The 19,264-nt window shown below is 35.7% G+C and overlaps 1 protein-coding gene across 2 annotated transcripts; it reads right to left on the minus strand.

The window, feature by feature from the left end:
* Nucleotides 1–981: 981 nt before the first annotated feature.
* LOC105046032 (unknown protein 1) lies at nucleotides 982–3,021 on the minus strand. 2 transcript variants are annotated; one of them, XM_010924516.4, is made up of 2 exons: nucleotides 2,911–3,021; nucleotides 982–2,480 (listed from the first exon to the last, which is right to left on the minus strand). In XM_010924516.4, the coding sequence occupies exon 2, from the start codon at nucleotides 2,242–2,244 to the stop codon at nucleotides 1,468–1,470; it is 777 nt and encodes a 258-aa protein (XP_010922818.1). In that variant the 5' UTR covers nucleotides 2,245–2,480; nucleotides 2,911–3,021; the 3' UTR covers nucleotides 982–1,467. The 2 variants fall into 2 exon arrangements, with proteins under 2 accessions (XP_010922818.1, XP_010922817.1); XM_010924515.3 differs by having other exon boundaries at nucleotides 982–2,499; nucleotides 2,911–3,013.
* Between the last annotated feature and the right edge of the window lie 16,243 nt (nucleotides 3,022–19,264).

The raw sequence follows: 19,264 nt of genomic DNA on the forward strand, positions 1-19,264 counted from the left end.
CGCAACAGAAGGATGAAGATTGATGAGCAAGCAACACGAATCCTGATTAGGGACTTGCAATTGGTTTTGCTTTACATTCAACTTAATTGGCAAGATTGCTCAAGTAGAATTATGCATGTCATTCCCACAAAAATATTCAATCATTATCAAAAATTAAAGGCCGGTAAATGTGCAATTGACACACTCATGCAACATCATAAATAAAAACATATAAAAGGAAACCAGAAAACAACATAAAAAAATCCAGCTAAACAACATTCATGTTGAATGGTCAAATTCCTGAATAAAGTGCTGAAAGTGACAAGCTATAGACCAAGAAGGTGCCATCCAAGAATCAACTTCAACCTCACCATGATAAGTTGGTTGAAGCAACACTACAAATCAAGTTTTGAGATCTTGGTAGCATCTTCCATTGCATAAGACTTTACACCAAAAATAATGGAGGGTTTTCAACAACCTCAGAGGGTTTATATGAGCGGCATTGGGTGCCTAGTAGCTAAAGCTCACAGATGCTACACTCAACGTGCCAAAAAATACCTGCAGCCGGTGCTTGTTTCCATGCAAGCAACAAAATGACCATCTTCTAGAACTGAAACCGAGATGACAAAGTGCTCCAAACATGATTACTTGCAAACAACAAGATCATATAATATCATCATCATTTATTATTATATATGTTTTCAAAAAGAAACATAACTGGAAATGCATGCACAGAATTTCTCCATGACTTAAAATTGATTAGCTGCCACCATGAGAGTGTGACCACCCTTGATAGTAATAACTCTTAGATTTACTCATCATGAAAAAGCAATAAATGGATAATACTCGTCTGTGTCTTTCCTCCTAATGGTAATCCAGAGAGACAAGATAACATTTAATTAAAGTCAGACCAATAATCAAGAACAATAAAAAAGACAAAGATAACAAAAGATGATCATCATATCACAGCAAGATCTGCAATTCTGCAACAAATTTCAAAAGTAAAGATATAATTTAAAAAGGAGACACATCATAAACACAAAACTATACTCATAAACACTAAAAAGAGTTGTAACATTTGGATGCTTTACAGGTGAAAGCAAAAGACATCTATAATTTCAACTACACATTATGCCACATCTATGACTTGAAAGCCTGGTTAAAGTCAACAAGACCAACACTATGGACACAATAGCAGATGTGCTGCTCCTGGCATTAGCCGACAAAATAAAGCAACACAGATACTCCAAAGCAGATAAAATTTGAAAGCTTCAGCCAGGAAATGACAATCCTCCAGGCAGAGCACCTCTGCAAGAGACAGGTATAGCAACAATCTACCAACACTGAACTGGCACTTGATTTCACCAGACACTTAGATCCAGCATCCAAAAAAGCTTTTTACATTAACAGCCAAATGAACTCTGTAACAGAACCCTTCTTCCATCCCCCACCTATGGAATACATGACCTATGGAATCCATGAGAAAGGCTACATGGTTCTGCCCAAGTTACCTCCAAACTCCAGCTTTCGACATATTTCTGGGCTAAGCCTCCTTGCCTTCAAAGCAGGTGGCCTAATAGGTGCAGCTGGACATGTCTCTGCAACACCAGTTAGAACAGGTAAAGAAGTTGGTGTCTTGGAACCTTCCGAAAGATTACATTCAACTGGCAATATCTGAGCAGATATCTCCCTGACCTCACTTGAAACAATCAGATCAAGAAATGACTTACAGATACATTCCAAGAGGCGATCTTCCTCCGCAGCATCTTCATAGGCATTGGCTTCTGTAGTCTCCATGTATTCACTCGAGTCAAATTTTAGCTGCCGGCAAAGAGGGATTTTACTTTCCCTTGTTATCTTCTTTTTCGGTGCAAGCATCATATCTTCTGGGCCAGGAGCAAATGGATCAAATATGCTTTCAGTTGGGGTTTGACAGCCCAGAACAGGATCCTCCTCCTCGGTTTTATCAGAAGAGGACGAAATCTCTGCTATTTCTCTATCTGCAAAAGGGTTAGCCGGACCAAGGTCTTTTCCATTGCCATGTTTGAGGAGCCCAACATCTTGACCTTTTGAATCACTAACTTTCACCGAGCTGGGAGCTTGGCAAGAAACTAAAATTTCACCGTTCTCCTCTTTCTCCATCTTAATTCCAGAACCCATTTTTCCATCCCCAATATCGTTACCTTCCAAAACCCTAACTTTCTCCAAGCAAGAGGCTTTGGAAGACTGGGAGTCTGCTACACCATCAATCAGTTCAGTTTCCATCTCTAGAATCTTGATGATGCTTTTTATCGAAAAATAGCTTTCTCTTTGAACATGAAATACAGGAAGATAACTTCTTCCTGAGCTTTTCTTTCTCCTTATTTTCGCAGCTGAAACTTATATTTCCCTCTTCTCCAGGCCTCGATTCCAGAATACTCCAGCCAAAACAACAGCAGATCAAAACGCTAATCTCCCAATCTTCCCATCAAATCAGCCAACAGAACACGAGATAATCATATCTGTTCGCCAAGAAAAGGCCTAAGCATAAGAAAAAAACAAATCTTTCATCTCAGAAACCAAATAAAACGTCACAAACTCGGAAACCCGATGATTTTTTTTTTTTTTTTTGCATCAGAAGCCTTAGAATCAGTGCAAAAATGGAACTTTGAAACTCGAAGCGATCGAAATCTTAGAAAAACAATCCAAATCCTTGTAAACCCAACATTTCTGGTCAAACATCCATATCAAGAAATCCAGAAAACCTAGAACAAAAAAAAATCCGACCTTGATACCAAAAAGGATCTTAAGACTCCCATTTCTTAGCAAAAACACTAATCCCTAACCTAACTTTCTACAACATCAACCCCACAAAAGCCCAGACAGATCAATTCGATTTCTGATACCTCGGAAAGCATTATAAAGAGGAATATTAGAGAGAAGCAAGCGTACCTTTTAACAAGGGCGAACTGCGTAGGATCGCCAGAGGAGGGGGGGGGTGAGAGAGAGAGAGATGGGATGGGGTTTTGGGAATGGCGGGAGAAGACGGCGGGGCCCCTAAAATCCCCGGAATTGGAAAGGATTTTATATCAACGAACGCGCCAACATCTTCTAATCCAACGGCTGAGACTGAATGTGGCTTTCGGGATCCGTACCTGTCGCTTTCAGCCAATGGAAAACTGCCACGTTTCGCAACCACGAATGTTATCTGAAATTAACTTGTTCAGAGTCAGTTCCCTAAAAGGGGAAAATTAAAAAAGAATAACACCGTTCAGAGTCCAAAGATGATAAAGAGTTAATGGCGACCCCGTTCCGCGCCGTTGGATTTTTCGTATCTACGGTCAGAGAGTAAAGTTGAACTGTCAAAAAGGTTAACGACAGAGTTTGCGTAGGTCTAATGATTTTAGATTTGATTCATAGAATGGAATTAAACATTTTTATTAAAAAATACTAATACTTTGCTTAGTCATTTGCAAACTGTATGCTGCATGCATGTACACTTCTATAGTAATCAAATGGATCTATTGCGATGGAGACTCAGGAACCAATCTTTCATCATAGTACATTCTAGATGATGTGATGAGATCATATCAATTATGAATCAAGACCATCAATTCAGCTAGCGATATGAGAGAATTTTCCACTTGATATCCACAATTAATAATTTTGATTCAAAAAAATTAAAAAATATTTTTTTTACAATAAAAAATCAGAACATGGTTTAACGGCTTGCAGAGTTAGGCCTAATAAATTCACAGCTTCCAGCAAGCAGCTTTTGGGTTGAACCTCCAAATAAAAAAGATACGAAAGGGACTTCCAAAGTAAGCAAGCAAAGACAGTCAAACACTCTAGAGCTTTTCGTCCATCCTTCGGATTTTTGTGATTTTTTTTCTACTATTTATAAAGCTTTGATTAACTTAAGCATTAGAGGATCCTCCATTGTAACACTTCTATAGAACGTAGATTTTCTTTGCAGATACTTCTCAATGTCATAAATTTCGACCAACATCCGACTTGAGCCACATCAGCATCTCTCTGAAGTTTTGTTGCAACAGACCTTACAATGATCTAGAAAAAATTTCTCCTCGTATGTGTAACTCTTCTATCCGGTTGCCAGGCTATTAATTTAAGATATAGTGCAAAAGTGACCATTAGCTATGTGACTCTTTTGCATAAATTTTTGTTATTAAAAAATATTTATGATATTTTTCTATCGGTTACCAACATGAAAACCTACCAAAAAAAAGATTTGCACGACAATTGAATAGCATTGCAATTGCTTTTTTATTGAATAACAGAAATTGTTATAGATTTCTATTTATTTGTTTGAGAAATATGATATCAAATCTTTATCATATCTAAAAATTAATGGAGTGCAAACATGTGCATGTAAGGCACGTAATTGAACTGTATGATTTCATATTAGGCATGATGTGGGTCCATCCATTTCATGCATTCATGCATTACTATCCTACTGAAGATTTTGATTGGAGTGCAAACATATATATCAAAGAGCTTGTTGTTATATGCTCTTAAAGAGAAAAATACTTGGAAGGGAGAAGCAATTTTTGGCCATCCGCATATCAAGGGTATCTAAGTACATCGATAGGCAATTCGCCAGTTTGTTGGTGTCACTTATCTTTTTTTTTTTTATTTATATATTTAAACATAAAAAATGGTATTGGTTGTCCACGCCTTTCCTAGGTCAAGGTAGTGTAAATATACTAATTATTAGAAATTGCATGAGTTTATATTGTGACGTGTAAGTTCCAAATAACTACACAGCCCATGTCCGCATCCAATATATCAAGATGGATGATTTTAAGCAGACAATATGTTCACGAAAGTCCTTGCCATGCGGGTAAGGTTATAGAAAGTTTTTGCAACTTGGATTTTAGAAAACGGCTTGCCACCCATTCTAGGCCACAAGCCTAGCAACCCTGCGTACCACCTCCCTGCCTCACTCCTCCCCGCCCCCCACAAACCTACCATTTGATTGAGTAGAGTCTAAAAGAATAGACTATTTTTTTTCCATCGATCAATGATACGCATAAGCATAATATGCATATATTGCATGTATTTATGGAGCCAAATTAGAATCAGATCGATCAAATTTGAACTCAAATCCGGTCTAGTCAAAACTTTATAGTAAGAGTCCTACATCAACGATCCAAACTGTTTGATATGATTTATTATCTCAAAACTACTTGCACATAAAAAATTATATGATTTGGAGACCCTTGACATATGCATGAAGTAGTCAAAATTAGATAGTCTAAATAAAATTAAATTAGATATATTTTTGATCACTTAATGCATAGGTTAGGGATCTTTAAATTATATGACTTTTGGTGTGCAAGCAGTTTTGAAATATTAGATCATATTTAATAGTTTCGATCATCGATGTAGGACTCTATTGTTAAGTTTTGACTTGACCAGATCTTAGCCCAAATTTGATTGATCTTATCCAAGTCTATCCCTATATTTATGTATATGTGTATGTGTATGTATGTATATATTGCCATCGGAGAGTCGAGCGAACTCAGACTGTTAAGCTAGAGCCAGGAGAAAGAAACATGTTAACAGAACGATGCGTCGAGATCTTCCAAGTCGGATGATGGTGCCAGATCCTCGATGATCTCTTGAGTCAGATCCTACAAAACCAACAAAGATGAGAAATTTTTCAGGCTAGAGAGTTCTTTGACAATAGATCCTTCGATGCCTAAGTCAATCTCTCATAGAAGTAAATAGAAGAGGTCTGAGCTTGTAGATGGAGTTTAGTAGTAGTGTTGAATATGAAGTGTAGAGAGTTAGTGTAAGAGAGTAGAGGTTGAGAAATGGAGGACATCATTTAAAGAAGGAAGATCAAAGGTGGAGTTGGGAGAACTCAATTATGTGAATAAGGCAGATTCCAATTTGTATAAAATCAGTCTCTGAGAAAAGGCATGTGAAATTAGTGTTCATCCAACTAGAGGTACTAGGAAGTTGAGTTATATAGATAAAAATGGATATCTGTTGTCCTCAAGAATGTGCACCATTTGTGAGAGAAAAATAGTCATGGAGATGTGCTTTGGCTGTCAAGGAATAATGGTTTACATATTCTAGAATTGTTGAGATTATGGATCTCATTGAGTGGAGGAGGAAGTAGAGCAGCGAGCAGGTAGGCTGCTTATCGTCTTGTAAGTACAAGACTCTGGAACTTTTCTAGTACTATTGTAAAAAAATCGGGTGGCTGAAGATAGGTGATTGTTCCATCACATTCTACCAAGAGCATGTGTCGGGCTATCATTGGTCGCCAGCGCTATGATGATGGTCCATGTTAGGATATATTAGTATGTATGTATGTATATATGTATGACTTATGATTAAGTTATATCTAGTATAATACTTTTAGGGTTACATCAGTTCTCAATTGTGCAATATGGATCCCACATGATGATTCGAGTTGATTGGTGCAATCTATTACCTTTAAATCATTTACATACAAAAAATCATATGATTTAAAAGTTTTCAACTTATGTATCGAGTGGTCAAAAAATATGCAATATTTTATATCATTCAAATTATTCAATTTTGACCATTTGATGCATCAACTAGAGGTTTCGTTCATATTTACTAAAAGGTATTTAGCTTTATTGTTTCATTTTATTTAACTCTATTGAGAATGGTGCAAAAGTTGATAGTGTCATCGGTAACCCATTTTCTCCCCATTGGATTTTGTATCTATGGTTGGGCGATCAAAACTGAACTGAAAAATCCTCTTTTCCATTTCATGCACCAAATCTAAAATCATTAACCCTTTGAAACCATGAGTTCAACTTAGTGATCTGCAAATCTCATATGGCATACACTGTAGCAATGTTATGGACCATATGGTAATGTGGAAAAATTTTATATAAATGTGTTACAGTTGATATATAGCTCGCTTATAAGGCTGTCATTATGTCGAAACTACAAATTTAAGAAGCAATGAACAGGTTGCGTGAACTTTTGTTACTAAAGTATATTTATAATATTTTTTTATATCGATTACTAACTTGAAATCCTATTGAAAAGATTTGTACGATAATTGGATAACCTTTCGATTGCTCTTTTCTTGACTGACACAAGTCATTATAGCTTTCTATTTATATGTTTGAGAATTACGTTGCCAAATCTTTATCATATTCAAATATTAATGCAATACAAACATAGGTCAAAGTATGGTTTAATTGTAATTGGATTGTACGATCTCATTTTGGTTTGGGGCCAATCCATTTCATCGGTTGCCATCCAACTAGATATACTCATTTATCAACGGTTTTCTTGTTATATGCTCATAAAGAAAAAAAAAAATAATACTTGAAAAGGATGAGGAATTCAAAGCATTCCCATATTGAGGGCATTAAAGTACATTATCAGGCAGCTGGTTTTACCAATTTATCCTTATATATATATATATATATATATATATATATATATATATATATATATATATATATAATATAATACAGCAGTGGTCCAGTTCCATGACCTTTTCCAACTCAAAGCGTAAATATCGTGATCAGAAGAAATTGCATCAAGATATACTGTAACTTATAAATTTCAAATAATTGCACAAACTCGTACTTGCATCCGGTTCATCTGGATGGATGACTCTAGGGACTCGTTTGGATTCATTAGAGAGGGGGCGGGTGTTGGGTGGGGGAGGGGGTAATTTTTGGAAAGTAGAGATGAATCGTATTATTTGGTTACAGTTTCAAGCGCAGAAAGAATGAAAATTTTTTTTTTCATAAAAAAATATTTTTTATATTTCATAAGAAATAAAAATTCATGAAAAGATGAATTTTAAATTTTTTTATAAGATAAAAATAGATGGTCAGTTTTTTTTTCTTTCCAAAAATATCTTTTAAGATCTACAGCTAAAATATCATAAAATATTATTTTAATATTTATATTAATATAATATAGTATTTATATTGCTATAACTATAATAAAATTTAACTAATATAATATAATATTTAATATTATATGTATATCTATATTAATAAGTTTATTATATTAAAATATTAATATTATATTTATATTAGTATAAATATAATATCATTATTTAGTCTGGGAGTAAAAAAATATAGTTTTATATTTATTTAAAAAATAATAAATATTTTATATATTTTTTTAAAAAAATTAAATATTCAATCAAATATAAATTACTATGAAATAAATTATTTTTTTATGATCAATCAAATATGTTAAAATTATATTTTTAAAAAAAATATTTTTTTTTAAAAAAATATTTTTTAAAAAAAATACTCTCCATGGATCAAACGGGTGGAAAAGATATTAACAAAAGTCCTTGCCACATGGGTAGCCAGGTAGGCTGTAGAATGTAATTATAAGTAGGGTTATAATATACAATTTGTTGCCATCCATTCCGCCCAACAACCCCCTCTAATTTTGTTTTTTAAAAAAATACACCAAATCCTTTCTTCCTTTTCTTTTATGCTTCTCCACCTTTCTCCTTTTCCTCAACGAAATCTCATCTTTAGCTCCATAAATCAACTACATAACAAGGGTTTAAAAGAATGATTGATCAATGTATATACATAATATATATACATAGATATATATGTATATATATGTGTATGTATCTATAAAGTTCCATAATGATTCTTATGAGAGCATTTAGTCAGCCTTAGGAGTACACTGATGTATTTGCTCAAAAAGATTCTTGATAGCCGGAAAAAACTATGGCTCTCATTTTACAGATTCTGTGGTCCCATATATGACTTATTTTATTTTGAGAGCTGTTGCAGCTAATCCTCTGTTGCGTCCGTCATCGATGAAGTGCACCTGCAAGACGAAATTCTCATAGATTGAAATTATGTCTGATGGAGACCTTTCGATGCTTAAGTCAGAGAGAAAATTGGTGAACAGCAGATAAAGAGAATTTAAAATGGCAAAGTCTTCGCTCAGAATTGTCTTATCGGTGCTGTTCATTTACCTCTCTTTTATAGATGATTCTGATGTAACCGTCGAGCACGTGGTCTCGTTTTTTATGACACTAAATTATCGGGCCATAATCGTGGAGTTAATGGGTTGTTTATGCCCACTAATGACTATGACACGTAGTCAATAACTGTTCATAACGAGTAGGATATGCTGAGAAGATAGGCCGATTATATGTCAGTAATACTGATAAGTCGGTAGTAGATCCGAATGAGCATCGATCGGCAACTCTAATATATCGATGGTCTTTAGTCGGGAGTTAACCAAATTATGAGTTGTTGGTTGATAGTAGCCAATTGTCGATCGGTTCACCGATCGTGAGTCAGCGTAATGTATTCATGCAGTCGATGTAGAGTCGAAGTCGGGGGTCGGTTGACTTGTCCCAACAGTTGCCCCCCCACTTTCAAGTTCAAGATGGTCCGACGTGTATATTATCACGTGGTTTGTCACGTTAGACGAAGGAAGTTGTCACATGTTGCCTAGAGCCCTGACTTGACTGCTGGTCTTTATGATTTCTCCGACTGTTTTATCATTTTGATAGCTGAGAAATCATTATTGGACTGTCATTTTGACAGGACAATTCGGCACCGGACATCGTTTTAAGAAGATAATTCGATGTCAGACGATACGATTCTGACAAGTAGATCTTGACCATGTGTCCGAACATCATTGGGTCGGAGCTGTTCATGCGAATAACGGTGAGGTGGCATAATCAGGAGCAGGTGCGTCAAACTGTTTGACCAATGGTCGATCCGGATGTTGCCATGCGTCATCATCTGATGAGATTTTGATTTGACCGATTTCATCTGGACCATTGATGTATCCTATATATATAGGGTCGCTTTCAGCCAAATTTTTACTTTGCATTTTGTCACCATCTTCTATTGCGGAAGCTCTGTCGGAAGATCGCCCCAGTACCAAAGAGCTCCAGGGTTTCTTCTCCGCCCTCCTTTTTTGGTTTTCAGGTCAAGTTTTCTCATCCTTCTCCTTGGGTCCATCTTCCTTTTGAGTTTCATTTTAGGGTTCTTTAGTTTTCCTTCTTCATGGCTAGGAACTTTTCTCCTTGGGATAGCCGGTCGGAAAAGCCGGCTGACAAATCTCCATCGAATCCAAAAGTGGAAGCTTCTTCCCTATCCGGATCTAATGTTAAACGGCTCTGGGAGCAATATCGTATCCCGGAGTAGTATCAGCTCTTCACTTCTGGCTCTGATGGTCGGATGAACTCTCCTCCTCCGGATCAGGTTGCCTTTTATGTCGAAGATCTTCGAACCGATCTTCAATTTTTGATTCTAGAATTTATCCGAAATCTTCTCGATTACTATAGCCTTTACCCGGCTTAGTTGGCACCAAACTCTATTCGGTTGATAATTAGTTTTGTTTTGTTGTGTTGGCTCATACCGACTGAGCCTCGTCCTTCTTTTTTTCGAACTTTCTTTGTTCTTCGACCTCATCCTAAGGCTAAGGGTTGGTGATTTTTCAATTTGAGAGAAGGCTTTTCTTTCATCATTGGTCTTCCATCGTCCATTCATGGATGGAAGAATCAATTCTTTTTTATTTCTTCTTCTCTTCCATGGGGCTTTCCTTCATACTGGGGTGATCCAAGGACCGTCCCCAACGAGAATAGTTGGGTGGAGGTCAATAATCAGGAGGATTTTCATTAGTTGAAGGATATGACAGTTCCACCGCAAAGAGAGCTGATGACCAAACAAGCTCTCTATGATGCTGGGCTTAGTTCGCTCATCTCCTTAGGTATAGCATAGTTGACCACTTCCGTTTTTACATTGTTTGTTTTTGAATTATACTGACTTTTTTATTCTGATTGCAGCTATACAGTCGAGGACACGAGTATCGACAATAGATATTCGTCAGCATGCTGTCAAGAAGAAGACAGCATCCAAAGCTGGACCCTCTTAACCGCCAAAGAAGGGTCGGGCAATTCCTCCATCTACATTGATGAGGGAATCCGACGTACCATCGGAGTTGGTTTTCGAGCCAGTTTTGACGTTGTCGGCCCTGACAACGCTTCTTGAGGTGCCGTCCGTTGAAGCTAGGGTGGCAGAAGAAGATGGAGCTGCAGCAGTATCGTCGGTAGCTCCACCTGTGGAAGTTCGGATCATGACGGAAGTCGAGGCCGAGCTGGAACAATCAATGGCTGTGCCGGTCGTTCCTCCAGCGAAACCCTTTTGGGCACAATCGAGCTTTGATTTTCCCGCATTCTCAAGCGTGGGGCTGTCGACAGGAGACCAAAGGAAGGCGCCGGCAACTTCAACAGATGATGGATCATCGGTAGGCCATTCGATTCTTTTCGACATCTGAGTTTCTGAGGGTGAGTCGGCCTTGGCCAATCCGGCATTGGCCAAGCGGCTCATCCAAGCAGCTCTTTTTCTGACTAATCAGGAGAACAGAAAGAACCGAACTGTAGTCGAGATATTTTTTTCTTTTTATCTGATGATACTTGGGGTAAGTTCTTCAACATATATACATATATATATATATATATATATATTAGATCTGACTTGGTTCATCTTCTGCTTTCAATGGGTTCATGACATGCATAACCTGGAGGTCGGTTATTGGAAGATTACTGACTTCCGTCGGTTATGGTGGACAAAGTGACGGCCGCCAATGCTGAGAAGAAGACTGCCTTTGAACAACTTCAAGTGACGACTGAGTGGGAGGCAAAGCTTTAGGAAGAAGTCTCCCGCTTGACCGCTATTCTCCAATCTTTTGGAGTCGAACTTGAGTCGGCTCATCAAAATATTTTATCTCTTGAGCTGCAGATCAAGAGCAAGAAGCATTCTATCCACCGACTTCAATGAGAAAAGAATGACTATATTGAAGAACTCAAAGTCGAATATGGGAGACATCAGGCCACCTTAAAAAGATTGGCACTGGCCGATGATGAGTTGGTTTCCGTAAGAGCTGACGCAGAGCTGGCGAGAGTGAAAGCAGAGTCGGCAAAGGAAGCTTTGAACCAAGCCATTGAAAACTTCAAAAACTCTGAAGAGTTTAAAGAAAAAATTCTCGAAGACAGGTTTGCTTCTTATTGCGTTGGATATGAGAATGATCGAGATGCGATCAAAAAGTTGTACCCAGATCTGGACTTGAGCAGCATCATCCCTCCTATCTCAGAAGATGAAGCTGTCGGAGAAGAAACTGCGTCCATTGAAGATGCTGTGCCAACTGCTGAAGACGTTGCACCGATGTACCAGAAGATTTTCCAATCGCCGTTGTTGCACCAGAGCAAGGAGATGGAGATGATGACTGGTGATCGGTGTAATAATTTTATCTTTTTTTGTAATCAAAAATTTTTGTAATTGGGCTTCGGTCTAATTTTATAATCTTCTTTTCAATGAATGAATAAATTTTTTTTTTTAAGTATAGATTCTCTTTCTTTGTGTATTTGCAATATCATAGAATTACTATTTAACTGCCGAATATCAATTGACAAGCCGAACGTTCAGTAGTACTTGTAGAATTCATTCGTTAGTCTAATATTAATAGACATACTTTACCTTTTAGGTATTAGGATAAATGATAATAAGCCGAATACTCTTCGATCGACCGTAGTCGGGTTAGTATGTCTAGTTATTTAATAATCGATGGCAAATCGAATATCCTTCGACCGACCGTAGTCAAGTCGGTATAATTTCAATCCAACCTGGACCGTATTGGCATAATGTTCTGTTTAGTTAAAACTAGGTCGGCATAATAGTCGTTCGACTAGAATCGACTTTTACATTAGAAAGTCGAGACATAGTCGGTACCAAGATACAGTCGGTATATCAATTTTTACAGTGAAAAATTGAGATATAGTCGATAGAAATTGACCGTCCATTTATCGATCTAAAATCACTTTGTAATTGATCAAAATTTTTATGATTCTGAAATTCAATATTTCATTCTGAATATTGTACATATGAAAAGCTTTATTGATAATACATCTTTAGGTTGTCAGCATTTCACATTTGAAGAATAGCTGCTCCCCCAAGGGTTTTTAGCCGATATGCATCCAGTCTAAGTGTTTCGGTTATTCTGTAAGGTCCTTCTCAATTTGGAGATAACTTTTTCTGATCCAAAAATTTTGAGACTTTTGCTTTCCTTAGGATCAAGTCTCTTGGATGAAAGACCTTCGGCTTAACTTTTGCATTATAATATCGGACTACTTTTTATCGATATGCTGCCATTCGAACTTAAGCTTACTGTCAGACTTCTGGAAGCAAGTCTAGATCTGCTTTCTGACATTCTGAATTACTCGACTCATTGTATTGTTCTACTCTTATTGATGGTAGTCCGATCTCAAGTGGGATCATCACTTATGTTTCATAAACCAAATTGAATGACGATTCTCCCATTGGTACACGTGGAGTTTGAAGGATTTTGTAAGCTAGAGATTTACCTCCCAAATGATTTCTATAAATTTCTTCATGAACTTCTCTGAGTGCATAGTTAACATCTGTCGATCCCAAACACTTCAGTAAGGGAATAGAGAACGACCTTTTGTATAATTGACCATTCATCAAAATATATTGTGAGGCCGTCCATCTGAGTCGTTTGACTTTTGAGGAATCCATAGGGAGAGTTTCATTTGTCAAGTACTGGACCATTGGATCCATCTAGCTTGGTTCATCAGTGATTTGTAGCACTTTCTTGACTTTATCAATACTCGACTGTTTAAGGCATTCAACGAATATTCAACCCAGCGAGTTGAAAGAAGTGGTTGCAAGTCATGAAAGTACGTCGGCTCGAGCATTTTCTATCCTTAGGATGTGAAAAATCTTAAAATATTTTAGGATTGATGTAAGATCCTTCACTTTCTGAAGATACTTCATCATAATGGAGTCTTAGACTTCAAACTCGCCCTTAACTTGTCTAGCAATCAGTTGTGAGTTGGTGAAGACTTTCAGACTGTCGATATCAAGCTCCTTGATAATTTTTAAGCTGGCTAAGAGTGCTTCATATTCGGTTTGATTATTCGAAGCTTTAAAGTTGAATCGAAAGGCATATTCAGTAATAACCCCTTCGAAATTGGTGAGGATAAGACTGGCTCCACTGCTTTGTGTATTAGATGCTCCATCAATATGCAGCACCCATGCTGATGTTAAGTCAGGTTCGGGAGCCACTGCCTGCTTTATTTTGTCATTAGCTTCATCCTCAAATTTATTATCAGGTATTGTATACTCGACGATGAAGTCAGCCAAAACTTGCACCTTCGTTGATGGACATGGACGATATTGTAAATCAAATTCATCAAGCTTTATTGCCCACTTTATCATTCGATCCGACGTATTAGGTCGGTGTAATATTGCCTTCAACGGTTGATCTGTCAAGATGATAATAGGATGTGCTTGAAAGTATGGCGAAGTCGTTGTGATGATATGACTAGAGCGTAGATCATTTTCTTCACTTTTGAATATCTCACTTCGGCATTATGAAGCACCTTGCTAGTGTAGTAGATTGATCATTGAATTCGATTTTTATCCTTTTGGACAAGTACCGAACTAACTATCTTTGTCGATGTCGCTAAGTAGAGATACAAAATTTCTCCGACCTTTGATTTTGTAAGCAACGGTGGAGATGTTAAATATCTTTTTAGATCTTCGAAGGATTGTCGACACTCGTCTGACCATATGAAGTCGTTTGATTGCCTCAAGGTCTTGAAAAAAGACAAGCATCTTTCTGCCGACCTTAATATGAATCCACTGAGTGCAGCGATCCTTCTGTTGAGCTGCTGTATCTCTTTCTTTGACCTAGGATACTTCATGCTGATGATAGCCTTTATTTTCTCGAGATTGGTCTTGATTTTTCGTTGTGACATAAAAAATTTGAGAAATTTTTCAGAAGTTACTCTGAACGCACACTTTGTCGGGTTCAACTTTATCTGATATCGTCGAAGTATGCTGAAGGCTTCTTCCAGATCCCAAATATGATCTGTAGTTTGAGTGCTTTTCACAAGCATGTCATCTATATATACTTCTATATTTTGCCCAATTTGTGTCTTGAAAATTTTGTTGACTAGCCGTTGATACGTGGCTCTGATATTTTTTAAATCGAAAGGTATTACTTTATAGCAGTAGATGCCTTTGTCAGTTACGAAGGCTATGTGCTCTTCGTCTTCGGATGCCATTCGAATCTGATTGTAGCCTACAAAGACATCCATGAAGCTTAAAAGTCGATGCCCCGAAGTCGCATCAACTAGTTGATCGATCTTTGATAAAGAAAAACTGTCCTTCGGACAAGCTTCATTCAGATTTATGTAGTCGATGCAGATTTTTCATTTTTCATTGATCTTTCTCACCATCACTATATTGGTGAGCCAATTGGGATAAGTAGCTTTTCTGATGAAGCCAGCTGCGAGAAGCTTGTCGACTTCTTCATCAATGACCTTCTGTCTTTTAGGAGCAAAATACTTTTTCTTTTATCTCACCGGCTTAACCTTTGGATCAATGTTTAGCCGATGGATTATTACTTCCGTAGGAATGCCTGGCGTATCAATAGCCAACCAAGCAAAAATATTGATGTTTGCTTTGAGCAGGTTTATTAGCTGCTATCGCTCCAGATCAGGTAGTTGCGATCTAATTTGGACCGTCTTCTCAAGATCCTCTTTTTTTAGTGGGATGAAAACCAGTTGTTCGACTGATTTACCTCTTTCTTCATTCTTTCTTTGGTCCAATTTATCGACCGACAAAGAGTCTTCAGGTTGATTATTTTGTGCGAAAATTAGGAAGCAGCGTCGGACAAGTTGTTGATCTCCATGCATCTCTCCGACTTCATTTCTTATCGAAAATTGGACTAGTAGATGATAAGTCGAGAGTACTGTTCTCAGAGCATTCAGTCCAGATCGTCCGAGTATGACATTATAAGTCGAAGAAACTCAGACAACCATGAATGCCACGAGAACAGTATTCTATTGTGGTTCAGTTCCTATGGTTAATGAGAGAGTGATTTCTCCCTCTATAGTTACTGTATCTCCTGTGAAACCAACCAATGGCATCGAGATTTTTCTAAGTCGATCAGTCAGTAGTCACATTCGAGAGAAAATCGAATAAAACAAAACATCCGTCGAACTTTTATTATCCACTAAAATTTTTTATACATCATAATTAGCTATCATCACCAAAACAACGACAGCATTATCATGGAGAGTATGTATTTTTCAAACATCATTTTTTGAAAAGGTAATTACATTATCGAGTCGTCATTTCTTCGCTGACTCTTCTTCGAAAGTTGCCCCACAATTCTTCTGTCATCCGAAGATCATGTTGATTACTCCCGCCATTCGTTGGTAGGAGGTTGAGTCGGATGATCACGCCAAAATTTTTCGAGGTAGCCTCATCAAATCAAGCCCTATATCTCATTCCTGAGCTAGATGCACTGTTCGGTATCGTGACTATGATCACAATGGAACTGACAGTACTTCTTCCTATCTTGCCTCCGTCAAAACTTTCATTTGCTGCATGAGTGCAGCAATTTGTATACTTGTGGTGATCACAGGACGTGAAGAATTGGGCTCTGCTACTGGAGGTGGAGGAGGAACATCTTCCTGGTGGAAGACTGTCTTGCTGATCCAGTCGAGTGTTGAGCTCTGATTTTCGGCATGATTGATTGTAGTCTCCTCCTACCTGATGTGCCAATCCCCTATTGCGCCCATCGCTGGTGAAGAGCACCTGCAAGATGAAGTCCTCACAAATCGAAATTGTATCCAACGGAGACCTTCCGATACTTAAGTCAGAGAGGGGGTTGGTGAACAACAGATAAAGAGAATTTGAAATGACAGAGTCTTCGTCCAGAATTGCCTTACCTGTGCTGTTCGTTTACCCCCCTTTTATAGATGATTCTAATGTAACCGTCGAGCACGTGGTCTCACTTTTTATGGCGCTAAATTATCAGACCATAATCATGGAGTTAATGAGTTGTTTATGCCCACTAATGACCATGACATGTAGTCGATAACTGTTCATAACGGTTAGGATATGTTGAGAAGATAGGCTGACTATATGTCGGTAATACTGATAAGTCGGTAGTAGATCCGAATGAACATCGGTCGGTAACTCTGATATGTCGATGATCTTCGATCGGGAGTTAACCAATTTGTCAGTTGTTGGTTGATAGTAGCCGACTATCGATCAGTTCATCGATCATGAGTCGGTGTAATGTGTTCATGCGGCCAATGTAGAGTCAGAGTCGGAGGTCAGTTGATTTATCCCAATAAGAGCTATCATCCTCTGGTTCCTTGAGATCAACTTTGATGGTAGCTTTAAAAATAATGAAGATTCTGATGGAGCAAGCTTTCTCATTACAAGTATGAGTGGTGCATTGCTTGCAGTGGGTAGTGTTAAATTGTTTGACACTATTATTTCTATAGCATAATTGTTTGTCACATGTTATAAAATTTTTTAAAGCTTCTTAAATCCTCTTGACAGTTATTAGGTCACTATCTGGTTCACCATCTTTAGATTCTATCACCCATCCTTTGAGATAAGATCGTTGGAGAATGGAGGTTACTCTACAGTCTTACGAAGCAACACATGCCTATAAAGAAACTAATAATGCTGTAAATTGAATGGAGATATATGTAGCCAAGCATACTGGAAGCACCTTATCAATGGTCGTGATTGATATTTCTTTTGAATTGTCGATCATTTTAATTTATGACTCATATGGATGTATTTATTCTAGGTTAGTTTAAAAAATCCAATTCATAAGAAAATACGGTAACCACTTGGCCTAGGCGCGGCTATTTTTCGCATTAGTAGGTAGTGTTTAAATAAACTTGTAGACCCAAAGCCCAGCTCAGAAACCATTATTATCAGGGTAACGTGTATATATAAAAAAAAAAACAGTAAATAATTTAATTTTAAGCTCATTTTGATGTGATAGCTAATAAATTGACCACCTTTGCCTTTTTGTATAACAATAATTTTTGTAGACACGGGACTAAGATACTGTTTGACTAATCTTTTAGAATACTGAAAAATATTTTTTGATCTTCAAAAAATACTTTGAGATGATAAAATAATATTTAATAAAAATTAAAATTTTTTTAAGATAATAAAATAATATTTGATAAAAAATTAAAAAATATTTTAATTTTATCAGAAAGTTGAAAAGTCCTATTTGGAGAAAACTCTATTTTAAAATTTTCTTCAAAAATACTTTCTAGTTAATATCGAAAAGCTATTTTGATTTAAATAAATTTTTTAATGACAGAAATATCCACTAATAAATCTTATAATTATATTATATTATATTATTATACTATAAATATAATATGATATAATAATAAATTAATATTATGATATATTATAAATATATAATATAATATACTATAGTATTATAATATTATTGAAATATAATTTTAGATAACAAAATTTATTAATAATATAATATTATTATACTATAATAATATAATATAATTTATTATATTATAATTTATTATTAAATTAGATTATAATCCATTATATTATAGTACACTATATATTATATCATAATTATAATAATATTATATTATAGTGTATATTATATTATATTACATTATATATTACATCATAATTATAATAATATTATATTATAGTATATATTATATTATATTATATTATATAATAATAATATTATATAATAAAATAATATTTTAAAATATAATAATATTTATGTTATAGATATATAATATAATCTATAATAACATTATAATATAATATAATATTATAATCTATTATTACATTAGATTATAATTAATATATTATATTACATTATAAATTATATTATAATACTATGTTATATTATATGATAATAATATTATATAGTATAATAATATTTTAATATATAATATTATATAATATTTTTTCTATTATACAATATTATGCAATATCTTTTATTGTCATTTTATAGTATCAAAAATATTTTTTTATTTTAATTATCAAATATATAATAAAATTTAAAATATTTTATGAATATAATTATTAAATAATAAATATTTTTTATATAAATTATATTTTTTAAAAATTATATTTTTAAAATTTTTGTTTACCAACGGCAACCCCAAACAGAAACTAAATAGCAGTCACTATTTGGATTTTCATTATCCACGTACTAAACTAATTCTATTGGTACATAACGGAAAAGACTTGGAACCACTTCGAAAGAGTAAATACTGAAAACAGGTTCCACCTCATGATTTGAGAATTTATTACATCGATCGCTGCACCTTATGATATTTTGTTCTTTGATTCCTCTAGTGTTACCTATCCTTGAAGTGTATATTTAATATTTGTGGCACCTTACTAGAAAAAAAAGACCCTACCCAAATAAAAAATAAAAC

This window comes from Elaeis guineensis, chromosome 5 (genome assembly GCF_000442705.2).
Source record: "Elaeis guineensis isolate ETL-2024a chromosome 5, EG11, whole genome shotgun sequence".
Taxonomy (NCBI): domain Eukaryota; kingdom Viridiplantae; phylum Streptophyta; class Magnoliopsida; order Arecales; family Arecaceae; genus Elaeis; species Elaeis guineensis.

Coding starts and splice junctions, on each gene's coding strand:
- LOC105046032 (XM_010924516.4), bottom strand. CDS start 2,244: ATGGAAACTGAACTGATTGATGGTGTAGCAGACTCCCAGTCTTCCAAA.